General features: G+C 63.4%; 2 protein-coding genes across 6 annotated transcripts; one reads left to right on the top strand and one right to left on the bottom strand.

The window, feature by feature from the left end:
* The first annotated feature begins 2 nt into the window (after positions 1–2).
* On the top strand, positions 3–707 carry RPS28 (ribosomal protein S28). 2 transcript variants are annotated; one of them, XM_027471935.3, is made up of 4 exons: positions 3–112; positions 193–240; positions 316–442; positions 580–707. In XM_027471935.3, exons 1-3 carry the CDS (start codon positions 74–76, stop codon positions 436–438), a joined length of 210 nt encoding a protein of 69 aa, XP_027327736.1. In that variant the 5' UTR covers positions 3–73; the 3' UTR covers positions 439–442; positions 580–707. The 2 variants fall into 2 exon arrangements, with proteins under 2 accessions (XP_027327736.1, XP_027327737.1); XM_027471936.3 differs by having other exon boundaries at positions 316–472.
* Positions 708–2426: 1719 nt separating this feature from the next.
* KANK3 (KN motif and ankyrin repeat domains 3) lies at positions 2427–13645 on the bottom strand. Of its 4 annotated transcripts, none has more exons than XM_038169092.2 (11): positions 13518–13645; positions 8701–8775; positions 6599–8383; positions 6417–6516; positions 6091–6306; positions 5506–5593; positions 5052–5271; positions 4787–4929; positions 4351–4551; positions 4173–4271; positions 2427–3896 (listed from the first exon to the last, which is right to left on the bottom strand). In XM_038169092.2, the coding sequence occupies exons 2-11, from the start codon at positions 8735–8737 to the stop codon at positions 3840–3842; spliced, it is 2946 nt and encodes a 981-aa protein (XP_038025020.2). In that variant the 5' UTR covers positions 8738–8775; positions 13518–13645; the 3' UTR covers positions 2427–3839. The 4 variants fall into 4 exon arrangements, with proteins under 4 accessions (XP_038025020.2, XP_038025019.2, XP_038025021.2 ...); XM_038169091.2 differs by having other exon boundaries at positions 13483–13626; XM_038169093.2 differs by lacking the exon at positions 13518–13645 and having other exon boundaries at positions 2427–3893.
* Positions 13646–14032: the final 387 nt, after the last annotated feature.

Here is a 14032-nt window from a genome sequence, read left to right as displayed (position 1 = left end):
TCTCGCGAGACTTGGAGGCTATATAAGGCGGAGCGGGAGCGGCGCCGCCCCCTTCCTGTCCCGCGGAGCCGCCATGGACACGAGCCGCGTGCAGCCTATCAAGCTGGCCAGGGTGCGGGGCGGGTGTGGTACCGGGATGGGGACGGGCTGGGGGCTGGGGCCGTGGGCTGACGCCGTGCTCTCTGCCCGCAGGTGACCAAGGTGCTGGGCCGGACCGGCTCCCAGGGGCAGTGCACGCAGGTGAGTGGGCCCGGCCGGGTGGCGGTGCAGCCGCTAGGCCGCGCCGGGCCGTGCTGAGGCCGCTCCGTGCCGCAGGTGCGCGTGGAGTTCATGGACGACACGAGCCGCTCCATCATCCGCAACGTGAAGGGCCCGGTGCGAGAGGGAGATGTCCTCACCCTGCTGGAGTCCGAGCGTGAGGCCCGAAGGCTGCGCTGAGCCGGTGGGTGCCCCCCTCCCCTGTATTGAGCTGGTAGGTGCCCTGTTCCCCTCGGCACTGCCCGGCCCTGCTGCCCCCCAAGTGGCAGAGGGAGGATACCGTGCCCCCGGGCAGACACAGGTTCTGCTGTTCCTTTTCAGGTGCTGAAGACTTGTCCCATGTACTCAGAGCCACCAGCATGCATCATCTCAGCTGGACGTGGGGCACAGATGGAGAGGAGCGTGGAGTTTGTGTTGTTCACACAATAAAGGTTTTTTTTTTTCCAGTACTCCTTTGTCCAGGACTCACTGAGTGTGTGAATGTTCTGGGTTGTCTTGGTGGGCACGCACATTCCTTTTGTTGTTGGGCTCGGTCTGACAAAACCACACCCTGCTTATGACTGGGGCTACGTGTTTGGCCTTCCTCTTGACGTATCTGTGTTCTTGTGTTTTTGTTAACTTGTCATTTGCAGCAAAAATAACTTATTGTTTTGATTACAGCAGTGTTAATTCTGACAAGTGTTTCTCTATGTGTCACCAGCAGAGTGGCACTGGTACACCTGATGGACTTCTGTGGAGTCTGATAAGTCAAAAGTCAAACTTTGTACCAGTTTGAAAAGTGGCTGCCTGCTGCTTCTGTTTTTCTGACCTCAGTAAGCTATTCTATAAATGCTACTATAAATATAACTGCTTGCTGTCTTTCCTGGCAGTCGCCCACGAAGAGCACTCATCTCTCTCCCCTTAGAGGAGTTGGTAAATCAATCTCACTCACTTTCTTCTCAGCTTTCCCTTCCACCACAAGATAGCTAGAAGAGTTATTTTAGGCTACTACATAAATGTAGAGATAAGCCTGAAAGGATTTGGAATCAGTCTGAGAAATGTCACAGTTTAGGAGGTGGTTTTTAAGCACTTTGTCCCTGTGGCAAACTCTTATTTTCTACCAAGTGAGAGCGATGCTGTTTTGTGATGTTTGAACTAAGCCAGGTCTGTGGCTCCCAGTGCCGTGCTCACCATCATGCAGTGTCCCTCCCATGGGGACTGTGCCTCCTCTGATGTTCTGAACCTTATTAAGGCACTTCAGTAACAAGTGGGAATGAAGGCTTGGGAATCCCAAAGCTCAGGAGAGCCCTTAAGGAATTGAATGTTCAAATTGCTGAACTTAGGCAGTTAGCGAGGGTTGTTCAAGGCTGGCATTGAAGGAGCATTTGTAATTTTTTTTCCTTCCTGCAAGTGGCAGCTGTGCCCTGGTCCAGGCCTGTGATTTTTATGGTCTGGAGAAGGCAGTCGTTGGGGACATGCTTGTGTTGTTGCTTGACCCAGCTCTTGATTCCTTTGTGGTGTTGCTTTAGTTTCAGAGCATAGGGTACACCTCTTACCCTGGTTCTGGTGACAGAGCCCTCAGTTCTGAGTGCAAGGAGAAGCCCAGCCTGGTGTTTACTTCTCTGCCTGCTGTTTTCTCCCAGCACAGCTTAGGCAGTGACCAGGGAGCCTCAGTGCTCTGGACAGGGGGCAGTGCAGGCCAGACGTGAGCAAGGTGTGAGGCATCAGCTGTGAATCAGCGGCAGCTGGGGGTGAATTTGTAGTGAGGTGGCTTGGAGCAGCTGTTGCCCTTCCCAGCTGTCCCTGTGTGGTCGGTGTAACCTCAGCCATGTGTGAGGGAGGTCACCCTGCATCCCTGCTGCTGGATGATTGCTCTCTAACAAAGCTGAACAGCATCAACACCAGGGCAAACCAAGGGGAGTGAAGGGGGTCCAGTGCCTCGCTTGGTCCCATGAAGTGAAATGGGCCAGAAGGTGCCACCTCATGGTACCTAAATCCAGTTCCTAGCTCTGGAGCAGTTCAGCTGGAAGAAAACAAGACTGATGGATTTAACCAATTCATAAACGTGTAGGGAAAGGGTTGAAATGCTGGTGAGTGCTCAGGGCCAGGGCTGTGCCCAGGCTGTCCCTCTGCCGAAGCTGTTCTGGGGGTTTTAGCTTGACTCAAACAAGGAGGCAGGAGACTGCTGGTGGTCATTGTAATATTTCAAAATAATTTTACTTGAAGTTTTATTTATCTTAAAAATAAACATCAATATTAAAATGTCAGTAAACAAACCTGTGAAAACCAAAGCAGTGAGTATGGAATACATACAGAGCAGCGCAAAGAGAGTGGCTGTGAGCATCTTGTGTTAACTTCAGTGCAAAGCTGAAAAAGGGCGAGGACAGCGGCACGTTGCCCAAAGGTTTCTTGGGGAGCATTTCCCAGTGGAGAGAATGGCTCAGACAAGGCCTGCGTGGTGTGAAAGTGAGGGAGGATGAGCTGAGGAGTAGGAGGAGCTGCGACAGGGGTCACCTTTGTGAAGGAGTCAGAGCGCAGCCTGCTTCACATGCAAAACCTTTTTTTTTTTGTTTTCTCCCAGTCCTTAAAGCTTACCTTGTCTGTTCCCACCCTGCCTGGCACACACACACACACACACACACGTGCTCTGACATACGCGTCCATCTCCGCAGGCCCTAAGCTTTCTCCCTCTGAGCTCTTCTTGCTGATCTCTTTTCCTGGAGCTATCCTCAGCCACCCTCCCCTTGGGGAAGGGAAGAAAGGGACTTGTGAAGGCAACTCGAGCCCCTGAGCTGCCAGTAGCTGTGGGACTGTTAAAAGGGGAAGTGTTTATAAGGTGATTTTTATCTTTCCTTCTGGATCCTGTGGGGCAGCAGCTGGGCAGACCCAGTCCCTAAACAGTTGAGGCTCTCAGTCCCCTTCTCTCAGCCTGGCTGCAGCCCCAAGCATCCAGAAGCTTTGCTCCCACTGAGCAAATCAAATCGTTGAGTGATTTCATGGTGAACTCCAGCTTTTTTGACAACGCACTGTATTTTTTTTTCCTTTGTGTGCATGTGCTAGAGAAGATTCAGGTTTCTGCTGGGCAATAAAATGCCAGAGAAGATGAGCACACATTTCAGTCTGGAAATGCTCCCGTGGCAGCGTGAGCCAGCTGCTCGGTGTCCCCTGCTGTCACTGCTGATGCTTGCCCTCCTGCAGCCCTGCTCCCCATCACTGGCTCTGCTGCCCTCCTGCAGTTGCTGGGAGCTGGCAATAGGAGCAGAAACCAGCTGCTGTTTCTGCTGGCTTGCTTTTTTGCTGTTCTGGTGAGCTGGGGCCTTGCAGCAAGGTGGCACAGCTCCAGTGATGGTGGCTGGCAGTGGAGGTCACTCGATGCTTGGCTCCTCTGTCCCTGGGAGCGAGGTGGGCACCGTGGGACGCTTCCTGCAGCAGGCAGGGCGAGCGAGGCCCAGGGACAGCGCCTGCTCTATCGCCAGGAGGATGAAAACATCTTCAGCCTCGGGGAGCAATTCGGCACACGAAGGAGCAGCAGGAGGGGGGGGACATAAATTACAGCCCAGCACTGACGGCCAGCTGGCACACGGCTGGATCCAAAGCTCATTCTAATTTGGTTTCTTTGGGTTCCCGGGGCTCTTGGTGCCCACTGTTGATGTCCCCTGCTGTGGAGAGGGAGGAGTCACCAAATATCACCAGAGACCATCCAGGGGCTCCTGGTGATGGCCAGCCAGGCTGGGCCCTTGCCACCGAGGATGCGCTGAGCATCTGGCACCTGGGATGCTCTGCTCTTGCCTCCACAACCCCTTCCTTGGGGACCCTCAGCTGCTCTCATCTGTTCCCCTGCCCGCCATGGAGCCGAGTCAGTGGCACGGTGCCCCCTCTGCGCCCCTTGCATGGGACAGAGCGGGTGGCAGGGGCTGGGGGGCTGCAGTACTCACGTGTGGCTGCGCCTTTGTCCCATTCAGGTGGGCGTAGAGCAGCACGGCGATGTTGCTGTGGCCGGCCTCCAGCGCGATGGCGACGGCGTTGTTACCATCCTAAGGAGGGCAGGAGAGCGGTCGGGAAGAGCTTTGGGACCAGGAGCGGGGGGAGCACTCCTGGACCCCAGCTCCTTACGCTGTCCACGATGGAGATGTTGCAGGCGGGCTGAGCCAGCAGCAGCTTCACCGTCTCCACGCGGCCGTGCTCGCAGGCGCACATCAGCGCAGTCGAGCCCTCCTCGTCCTGCAGGTTCACGTCCGCCCCGCAGGCGAGCAGGGCTTCCACCATCTCCTGCCGTCCGTGGCTGACGGCCAGCATCAGCGCCGTCTGGCCGGCCTGTGTGACACAAGGGACGCTGCCAGGAAGGTTGTGGCACTCATCCCACTCATCCCACTGCTGCCCCAGTGCCCACCGAGCACCTGCTTGCCCCAGTGGAGCCCCAACACCCTCCCCGTGTACTGCCCCCACCAGGTCTGGGGTCCTGCCCTCGGGGTGGGCTCAGGAGGTGAGTACAGCTCTGTTCACTGCCCGCAAGGGGGTCAGGACGTGGTGGCCCCCATCCCACACCCACCTGGCTGGCCTTGGCGTTGACGTTGCCCATGCTGAAGAGCCTCCTGACCACGGTCATGTCGTCCTCCTGCTCCACGGCTGCCAGCGCTGCCAGCATGAGCGCCGTGTAGCCGGCCTTGTTCTGGTGGTCCACGTTACAGACCCCTGTGGGGACGGGCAGAGCCCGGGGAGGCTCAGGGTGCTGCTCCCAGGGGAGGGAAAAGGAGGGTGGTGGCATCCTGGCAGGGGGACATTTCTGGAGCTGTGGCAGACCTGAGGTCACCCACCCGTGTCCAGCAGCAGCTGCACGATGTGGAAGTTGGAGTGGGAGACGCTGTAGTGCAGGGCCGTGTTGCCGTTCCCGTCGGCCAGGTTCACCACGTGGGCCAGGAGGGCTGGCGAGAGCTCGGCGAAGGCCAGGAGGTGGTTGGCGACTGTGTCGGGGACGGAGGACTTCTGGCTGGACAGACGGAACCACTCCTGCAGGACCAGGCTGCTGCTGGCGAGCTGCGGGCAGCGAGCGGGGCTGAGCCTCTGCGTGGCACAAAGGCAGGACCCCAAAGCCCAGCCCGGTGCTGGGACGGCCCTGGCTGAGTCCACGGGGATTTGGGGGGTAATCTGGGACTCGTTTTGGGAAGAAAAGCGTTGATCTGGGCTTCGCTGGCCCGGGGGTGCCCCCAGCTGCGGGGGGAGCCGCTGTCAGCCCAGCAGGAGCCGTGCCACCCGCAGCACCCAACTCACCACCTCCTTGCTCTTGGTGGCCCCGGGGTGGCCCAGGTGGGTCTTGACGATGAGGCAGGCCTCCCGCATCCTGGGGCTCAGCTCGAACCTGGGGGGAGCACGAGGGCAGTTGCAGCAAGGAATCCCCGGCCCCTCTGTCCCCCAGGCAAGGCCCCGAGGTTTTGCTCCTCTCCCCCATTCCTTGCACCCCCCCCGATCAATGTCCCCCCCCATCCTCCCAGTCCAGAGCCTTCCTCCCCAGGCCTGCAGCCGTGCCCCTGGGGTGTCCAGCCCGCCACAGGCAGCCTTATACGGACGTGCTCAGACACGATCTGCCCATTTTTAGGCCGAATTTTTTCCCTTTGTTGAAAAATGCTACTGAGGGATTTTTTTTTGTTGTTGCTTTCTTTTTTCCAAATTATCTCCTGTAGAAAAGAGGCAGCTGCAGCCTTGGTCTCGTGGTTTCCTTAGCAGACCCGAGATGCTGGAATGATTTTTTTCTGCCGAATGGTTTCCGCAGGAGGCAGGCGTGTTTTTCCCATCAGCTGCACCGAAACGCGGCGCAGGAGCCCTGAGCCATGCCTGGCACCTTCCCCCGGCACTTACTTCTCCTTCACCTCGGTGGGCTCTGGCGGGGCCACGCTGGCCCCCTCATGTTCCTGCTGCTCGCCCAGCTCGCTCTGGCCACCCCCGGCATCCTCTTCCTCCTCCTCCGAAGTGTCGGTGCCCCCCTGCTCCTCACTGTCGGAGCTGTCGGCTGAAGCCTTCTCAGAGGAGCTGTCTCCATCCTCTTCCTCCTCCTCGCTGGACGTGCTCTCGTACCTGTGCAGAGGGAAGGGGCTCAGCGATGCCCTGCGGTGGGAGCTGCCGGTCCCCCCGGGGCTCCCCACTGCCCCCAGCACCGAGGACAGGGGGGAGCCCCCGGCACGTACTCCCCGTTCAGCACGCCCACGAACTGCAGGCTCTTCTTGCTGCCCTCGGCCTCGCTCCGGGGGGCACCATCCCGCTTCTTCATGATGGATTTCAGGGCTCCTGCAGCAGAGAGCAGTGAGGGAGCAGTGAGCCAGACCCCCCCCAGGGCTCCCGGGCACCCCAAACCCCCTCCCCAACTCACCGGCTGCAGGGCTGGCGGCTGCTTTGCCATCCCGTGCTGGGGACGGATCCCGGCCACCATCCACCACCTCCACAACTGCGTCCCCAGGAGCTGGGCTGCCCAGGCACGTGTCCCCTCCTGTCACTGCCACCACCTCCGCTGCACCCTGGGGGCTGCTTGGGGTGCGCTGGCATCCGGCACCGCCAGCACTGGGCTCCAGCTCCTTGCGTGCTGGGACGGCGCTGCCTGCATCAGCAGCGCCTGTGTCGGTGCTGGTCATGTCGTTGCTGGCCACGCTGGTGCTGGACATTTCGGTGCCGGACATTTCGGTGCTGGCCCTGTCAGCCTGGCTGCCTTTGTCTTCGTGCCCCATGGCCACATCAGGCCCCACTGCCACATCCCGCCTGTCGGGGCGGCAGCCCACCCCGACGCAGGCCGTCGGTGGGCAGCACCCCACGGCCACATCCACCGTCTCCACGGCGTCTCCGACCGCCTGGCTCCGCGTCACCACCGCCGCCTCCACCAGCACCTCGGCCACCTGGGGCTTGGCTGTCACCTCCTTGTCCGTGCGCCCGCGGGGCCGGCGGGCGCACACCTCCAGCCGCAGCTCCTCCAGCTCCCGCGTGGCCTCCTGCAGGTGCCCCTCCATCAGGGCAATCACCTCCTTCTGGTGCCCCACCGTCTGCTGCAGCAGCTCCAGCTCCCGCTCCGCCTCGGGGGCGAGCCCCAGCGAGGACTCGAGCACCCACACGGCTGCGTCCCGGCGCTCTGGGGCCCGGCCGCCCGGCTCGCCGCTGCCCACCTGCTGGGACCGGTAGTAGAAGACGGCGTCGGCCATGGGCCGGTCCTCGCCCACGGCCACAGAGCGGCACGGCCTCTCGTCACCCCTGGGGCGGGCGGCCATGCCCTTGCCACGGCTGCCCCGCTCTGACACGGCCAGCTTCTCCGTCAGCTTCCTCAGCTCCGCAATCTTGCTTGCTCGACCCTTTGCCGGCTCTCCTTCGCACTCCAGCCCCGCTCGGGGCTGCTCCTCGCTCCCACCGGGGCGGCTGAGCGCCTCGCCGGGCTCCCCCGACAGCTTCTCCATCAGCCTCGCCTTCTCCTGCTGCAGCTCACAGATCTGCATCTCCAGCAAGGGGATGGTTTTCACCTGCTCCTCCAGGTCCCGCAGCTGCCGCAGGGCCGCGGCCATCTGCTCCCGCACGTGCTGCAGCGGGGCGGCACCGAGCCCCGCAGCCGGCGTGCTGCGCCCCGAGCTGCCAGGGCTCATCCGCGCGGAGCCCGGCTGGCCCTCGGTGCCCGCCGGCACCCATGGGTGCACCTGGCTCGGGGCACCCGGCTGCGAATGGCTCTGCTCCTGCTCTAGCCTCCTGCTCGTCTCCAGCAAGGTCTTCTCCACCTGCAGGTTTCGTGCCCAGCACTTGCGGGCAGGAGGTGGGAGCAGCCGCACGGCCGGCGGGGGAGACGTGGGGTGGGAGGTTGGCTTGCTCAGGGGCTCCGGGGGCGCCCGGCCGTGTGGGGACAGCAGCAGCGCGGTCCTGCCGTCCTCACTGGCCGTGGAGGTGAGGGACTCGGTGGATGTCCAGCCGCTGGTGTGGCTGCTGGGGCTGCGCAGCGTGCCGAGCTGCTGCCTGGCGCCTTTCGCCCTGCGCGGCAGCGGCACTTTCTTGAGCGTCTGGCCGCTTTCGATGTCATCGACGTATTTCAGGAAATCCAGGTCCAAGAGGAAGCCGTAGGGGGTTTCCACCGAATACGAGCTCTTCTCCCCATCGTCTTGGTCCCTGTACAAGAAGGGGCCCCCGAGATCTGCAAGACAGGCGGAGACACTTAGGGAGGGACCTGGCAGAGACGGGAGCGCTTCTCCAGCCAGGTTGTGCCGGGATTTGCAGCCTGCAGCCCCCTCGCTGTGATGCTGCTGGACAAGGACGCGGCGGATGGCCCATCCTTGGCACCTGTGGTGCCAGCAGGTGTTGCAGGGCACCTGCTCTGCTTCCGAGTTGCTACAGGTGATGACACCCATCGGGACGGGATGGCTGAGCCCTGCCCGTCCCCTTTGCTCCTTCCCCTGTCCCCTGCCCGCGGTGGCCCTGCCAGGTCCCCGCACGCAGCTCTGGGCCCTTTACCTGGAAGGTTCTGGTTCAGGTGCGCAGGCTGAGCCATCTTCTCCCCGGGATGCCGCCAACCATGGGACCATGAACCTGTAACGACAGCGGGGCCCTGTCCTGCCACACCCTGCAAACCAGAGCGTCCCCAGCAACCCCAAACCGCTCCCCTGGCACGGGTGCCCCAGCCCCGAACCCGGGGCACATCCCTGCGGCCATGCCCCGACACCAGCTGGGTCCCCTCCTGGTGCCGGCACCCGGCTGGGGCTGCTCCCAGGCAGGCGAGCCCTGCGCTGCTGGCGGGGCTGGGGATTGTTTGTACATTTAAGGAATGCTTCGCAGCCTGGGCTGGGGCGGCCACGCTGCCAGCTCCGAGGGCGCAAAGCCATGAGTCAGAGCTCGGCTGCGTCGGGGGAACAGGCAGGGAGAAGGAGGCTGCTGGAGCGGGGCACCGAGCCTTTACGGGAGCAAGAAGTTTGCCTAGGATAATGAAACCAGATGCTTCTGCAAAGCCACGCGACCACAGGCGTCTCCCGGCACCCAGCAGTTGCTCTGCACCGCGTCCACCCTCACCGCGGGGCACCCTGCGTTGCCAAACGCCCCCTCCGCTGCTGACCCCCAGCCCTGGCTCCCACCCACCCTTGGGGGCTGTTTGGTGGCCCCAGCAGGGACCTGGCTGCTTTTCCCCGAGGATACCACGGGATAGAGCACGGTGTGTGTGTAGGAGGGTCTGAAACAAGAGCTTGGTTTTCCCAGGAGCCAGGCACACTCAGGCTGGAGGGGAGCCAGCGGGATGCCCGCCTGCAAGCCTGGCACTCAGCACAGGGAGGCAGGCACCACGGCGAGCACCAGCATTTCCCTTCCCCGCAGGGGAAAAAAGGTGCAAAAAGAGGCTGCAACGCTCCTGAAAACCCAACAAAAAGCGAGGAGAGGGAAATGGCAGCGCGGGCCACGGTCCAGGGGTGAGCTCACCGCCGAGGGGCTGGCAGCTGCAATTGTTCAGCTCCAACCTGCTGCATCTGGGCACTGGGGCTGCGGGAACAATATTGCCTGGTGGAAAACATTTGAGCCAAATCAAGCCCGGTGCTGGGAACATTCCTGTTCCCAGCTTCGCTGATCCCTTGCAGGAAGCAGCTGTCACTCAAGCAATGTCTGTCCCGGGAGCTCCACCGCTGGTCCCCGTGTCCCCAGGGCTCTCCATGCCCATGCCCACCCTGCCTGGGGGTCCCTGTGCTGGGGGGGATGTGGGGACCCTCCCCACAGGGCGCTGTGCAGCTGTCAGCGGGCAGAGCATTTGGCACCGGGCTATTTTCGGCACCCTCAGGAAGAAGGCACAGGACAAGTGCCCCCGTGGGCGAGTCGGAGGAAGCTGCTGGCACATCGAGGCCTATTTGGAGAGCAGCTCAGGGATGGTGTGAGTGGCCAGAGAGGCCCAGAGGCATCAACACCACAGAAAAGGACCAGGTCCGATCTGCCTGAGGGAAGCTGGGGATCTGCATTGCCTGGAAAAGGGCACAGGGACCGCTGACATCCACAACCAAACCTTTGGGACCGAGCATTGGGCACTTCGTTCCTCTCCCTGGCCCCACTCTGCCCCCAAGCCCAACGCCTCATTTTAACGAGTCGTAGCAAGTGACTCACTGCAAATTGCTCAGCTGGCCCCGGGAGCAGCGCCTGGGACTGCACGAAGCTCTCCTCACACAGGGATGCTCCACGCTCCTACCTGGCTCTCACCCGACCCTGGCACACGGGGATGAGGGGCTGGTCCAGCTGGGCAGGATCAAAACCTGGGCTCCCTGACCCCACCAACCCATCCCAGCTGATGAGCATCCTGAGACAATTGCCTCTGCCTCCTTTGGGATCTTCTCGGCGAAGAGCTACCTCCGTGCTGCCACCCCATCCCGGCCTCATGCCCAACAGGCTCACGCGTCCTCCTCCTCGCTGAACTGGGGAAGCGGCCGGGGTCCTCCTGCACCGGGCCTGGTGCCCTCAGTGCAAGTAAAAAAAAAAAGAGCCGAGGCCAGGATCGAGTCCCCACCGGGCTTTGTGCTCACCGTGGATCATGCAGGAGGAAAAGGGAGAGCAGCAGCAGCGGCCGCGCGGCCCCGAGCACGGGCGCATTTCCTCGGGGAAGCGGCCCGGCAGCTCCCTTCCGCTGCGCGACCGGGAATTGTCCTGCCTGGGGCCAAGCCAGGAAAAGCCACCGCGCTCAGCACCGCCGTGCTCAGCTCTGCTCTGCAGGGGGCTGCAAGGGCTGGGCACCGTGACACGTCCCATAAAGCTCGTGGCAACGGTGCCCCTGCTCTGTGGCACTCGCTGCCTTTTGGCCGTCCCCTCCACGCCAGTGACCCAGGGCTGGGAGGGGAGGAGAGGAGAGCATCAGGCCAAAGTTGAGCTCTGGAGGCTCGAGAAGAGGAGCTGACACGCAGCAGCGGCGAGAGGGTTAAGTCCCCACGTCCCAGCTGTCACCTGCTGGGCTCGGCCACACAAAGCCAGCCTTGTCCCTGCGGCCGCCAGCACCGCGGCACCAGTTCAAAGAGCAGCCGCTCTCCATCTCTGCTCAAGCCAGGGCGGGGAGGACCGTGTCGGTGGCTTTGTTGCAGAAGGCTGGGTTTTGGCAGCCTCGGCTGCTCCCCTGGACACCGGGCTGGGTGCTGCCGGGTGCCTCCACAGCCCTGCCGAGCCAGCGGGCACCCCTGTGCCCAGGAGGAGACGTGCCAGGACCTGGTGCTGTGCTCAAAGCACCGGTCCCGGGGATGGGAGGCCCCTGTGCCATCCCAGCTCCCTTCGGAAGAAGTTAAAGCATCATTTCTGGCCCTGGCATCTCCGCACAAAAGCTGGTTGGCACAAGCTGCAGTGCTGCTGGGGAGGCTCTTAAGCAAGACGGGGATGGACAAGGACTGAGTTGTCCCTGCAGAGCCGGGACCGTGCTCCGCGCTGGTCCCACACTTGTTTTATCCCCTTGCTGTCGTACTGATGCCCACACAAGGAACTTTGGGCCAAAGTGGAGCTCCTCAGCTCGAGTACAATAAAATCCCACAGCAGGTGAGAGGCCCAGGAGCCAAGCTGGATGCTGAGCTGCGCCCACACAGCCACTGGAGCTGAATCTGCCTTCCAGGCCTGGAGAGGAATCCTGGCTCAGGACCACCCAGCACCGCACCCCAGGCTGAGCCCAACCCACTGTGAGCCGCTGGCCTCGTCCAAGGGGCGATGCTCCTCCAGTGCCAAAGCCCAGGGCCAGTGGGCGAGCGATTTTTAAGCTTTGGCCACCTCTGCACCGCATCCCCTAGCGAGGGGCGCAGCGGGGCTGCTCCCCCAGCCCCACGATCCACGGGGCTGGAGCGAGGCGACCGCCCAGGGCTGGACATGCTGACGGCGCTCCCTGGCCGTCCTCCGAGCCAAAACACTGAGGTCATGAGGAATGTGAGAAGAACAGAGTCCAGAGCAGCCCCGGCCAGTGCGACTTGATTTATCTTCGCGAGGCACGTTTCCCTTGAAGCTGCGCACGGGCGATAAGCCCTGAAGCCCCGGGCTGAGGCTGTTCCAAAGTTAAAGGGAAACCACTGAGCAAGCAGGCGGCTTCCTCCGCAGCGAGAGGGCTGGAGCTGCCAGCGACCTGCTGGGATTTGGGATCCTCGCACGGAGCCGTCACAGCCCCGAGCTGGCTGTCACAGGGACACATCACCTGCGATGCCACCGCCAATGTGGTGGGCTGGGCACAACCAGGGGGGTTTGGGTGCTCATCGCCCCTTCCCCTCAATGCCTCTGCCCCAGCTGGATGGGACAGACGGGGCAGCCCGTGCCTGGACCATCCGGGGCTGCAGCAGGTCCTTGGCCACGCACGGGGTGGGTGTGCCTGCACTGACACAGGGACGGAGGGAGGGGAGAAAAGTTTGGTCTTCCCCACAGCCTGATTTGAGGGCTGGGCTCTTCTTTCTGGAGCTGTCGTCACCATTGCCTGGGTCGGCCGGTTTGGAGGCCAGGGAGCTACTCGGGCTCCCACCCGCTGCAGCGATGCTGGGACCTCCCCGAGCTCACACAGTGCCCGGACAGCGGGTGCACGGTTGGCTCGCCTGGGGAATGGCTCTGGGTACCCCACTGCACCTACAGGGCTCCTACAGCTCTGCTACAAAACACCTAACGCTGTTCCTGCACCCGCACGGCAGCCCACCAGCATTTTCCACCACCACCTTCCAAATTTTTCGGGGACGGTGACGATGCACGGGGTGGACAACAAACCCCGACAGCCTGTGCCCGTCCCGTGGCAGGGAGGCTGAATCCACGCTGGGTGGGCGCTCAGGCATGGGCAGGGGACGGCGGCTTCCCCAAATGCGTGCGAGGGCTGAGCCCTGGCCTCGCCCTCCCCAGCTGGGAGCACCCCGAGCCCCGTGTGCCTGCAGCACCTGAGGAACCCCACGGCACCCATGGGTCCCTGGGTCCCCAGCACCATGGGGTGCCTGCAGCCCCCCAGCACCACGGGGTACCCCCAGCACCACGGGGTGCCCGCAGCCTCCCATCCCGGGACCCTCCCGGATCCCCCCGGGCCCTCCCCTCCCCGCAGCCCCCCCAAACCCGGGACCCCCCCAGATCCCCCCGGGACCCCCCCTCCCCTCCAGCCGCCGTTGGCCGGCCCGGCCCGGCCCCGACGGAGCGCAGCCCCCGCTCCAGCCCCGCTCCGTCTCTCTCCCTACCGGGATGCCCGGAGCCCCCCCGACACCCCCGGGGGCTCCTTTGGGGCTGCAGCAACCCTTGGGTGGGCCCCGTCCCGCCGCCGGAGCCGCTCCCGGGCCCACCGCCCCTCACCTCGGCGGGCCGAGCCGTGCCGTGCCGGGCCGTACCGAGCCGTGCCGGACCTCCGGGCTGCTCCCGAGCCCCTCCGAGCGGGGCCGTGCTCCCGGGCCCGGCGGCTCCGGGCTCGCAGCGTTGCCCCGCCGCAGCCGCGGGGCCGAGGGCCGAGGGCGGGCCGGCGGCGGGGCCGGGGCGGGGCGGCGGCGGGCGGGGATCGCCCCCGGCCCGACCCGGGACTGGCACCGGCCGCCGCCGCCACCGCCCGGCACCGCCCCCGGCACCGCCCCGACGGGATCCCGCTCCCCGCCTCGACGCCAGCGGGACCCCCCCGAGGTGCCCCCCGGTCCCGGTGGGGTCACGAAGCTGGGTGCCCCCCACCCTCGCCTCCCCCTCCTCAGTTTGGGGGACCCTCGCTCTTTGCACCCCGGGGGACGAGGGGTGCCCCGAGCGCACGCAGCTGGGGCTGGGGGGCTCTCCCTGCCCGGCTCCCACCCCCCCCCCAGAATTGGGGACCCCCCCCCCGTGCTGCTTGCCCTGGCCGAGCTCCCCAGGCCCAGCTGTGCCG

The sequence above is a fragment of the Anas platyrhynchos genome, chromosome 29 (assembly GCF_047663525.1).
Source record: "Anas platyrhynchos isolate ZD024472 breed Pekin duck chromosome 29, IASCAAS_PekinDuck_T2T, whole genome shotgun sequence".
Classification (NCBI taxonomy): domain Eukaryota; kingdom Metazoa; phylum Chordata; class Aves; order Anseriformes; family Anatidae; genus Anas; species Anas platyrhynchos.
Note: the sequence above shows the minus strand (reverse complement) of the source record. Positions and strands in the feature narration are given on the sequence as shown.

Excerpts from the sequence above, each read along its gene's own strand:
- RPS28 (XM_027471935.3), top strand. The coding sequence starts at position 74 with ATGGACACGAGCCGCGTGCAGCCTATCAAGCTGGCCAGG. Across the intron at positions 113-192 it reads AGCCTATCAAGCTGGCCAGG|GTGACCAAGGTGCTGGGCCG; the intron begins GTGCGGGGCGGG and ends CTCTGCCCGCAG. Across the intron at positions 241-315 it reads CCCAGGGGCAGTGCACGCAG|GTGCGCGTGGAGTTCATGGA; the intron begins GTGAGTGGGCCC and ends TCCGTGCCGCAG.
- KANK3 (XM_038169092.2), bottom strand. The coding sequence starts at position 8,737 with ATGGCTCAGCCTGCGCACCTGAACCAGAACCTTCCAG. Across the intron at positions 5,272-5,505 it reads CCACCAAGAGCAAGGAGGTG|CTCGCCAGCAGCAGCCTGGT; the intron begins GTGAGTTGGGTG and ends CGCTGCCCGCAG. Across the intron at positions 4,930-5,051 it reads GCAGCTGCTGCTGGACACGG|GGGTCTGTAACGTGGACCAC; the intron begins GTGGGTGACCTC and ends CCGTCCCCACAG.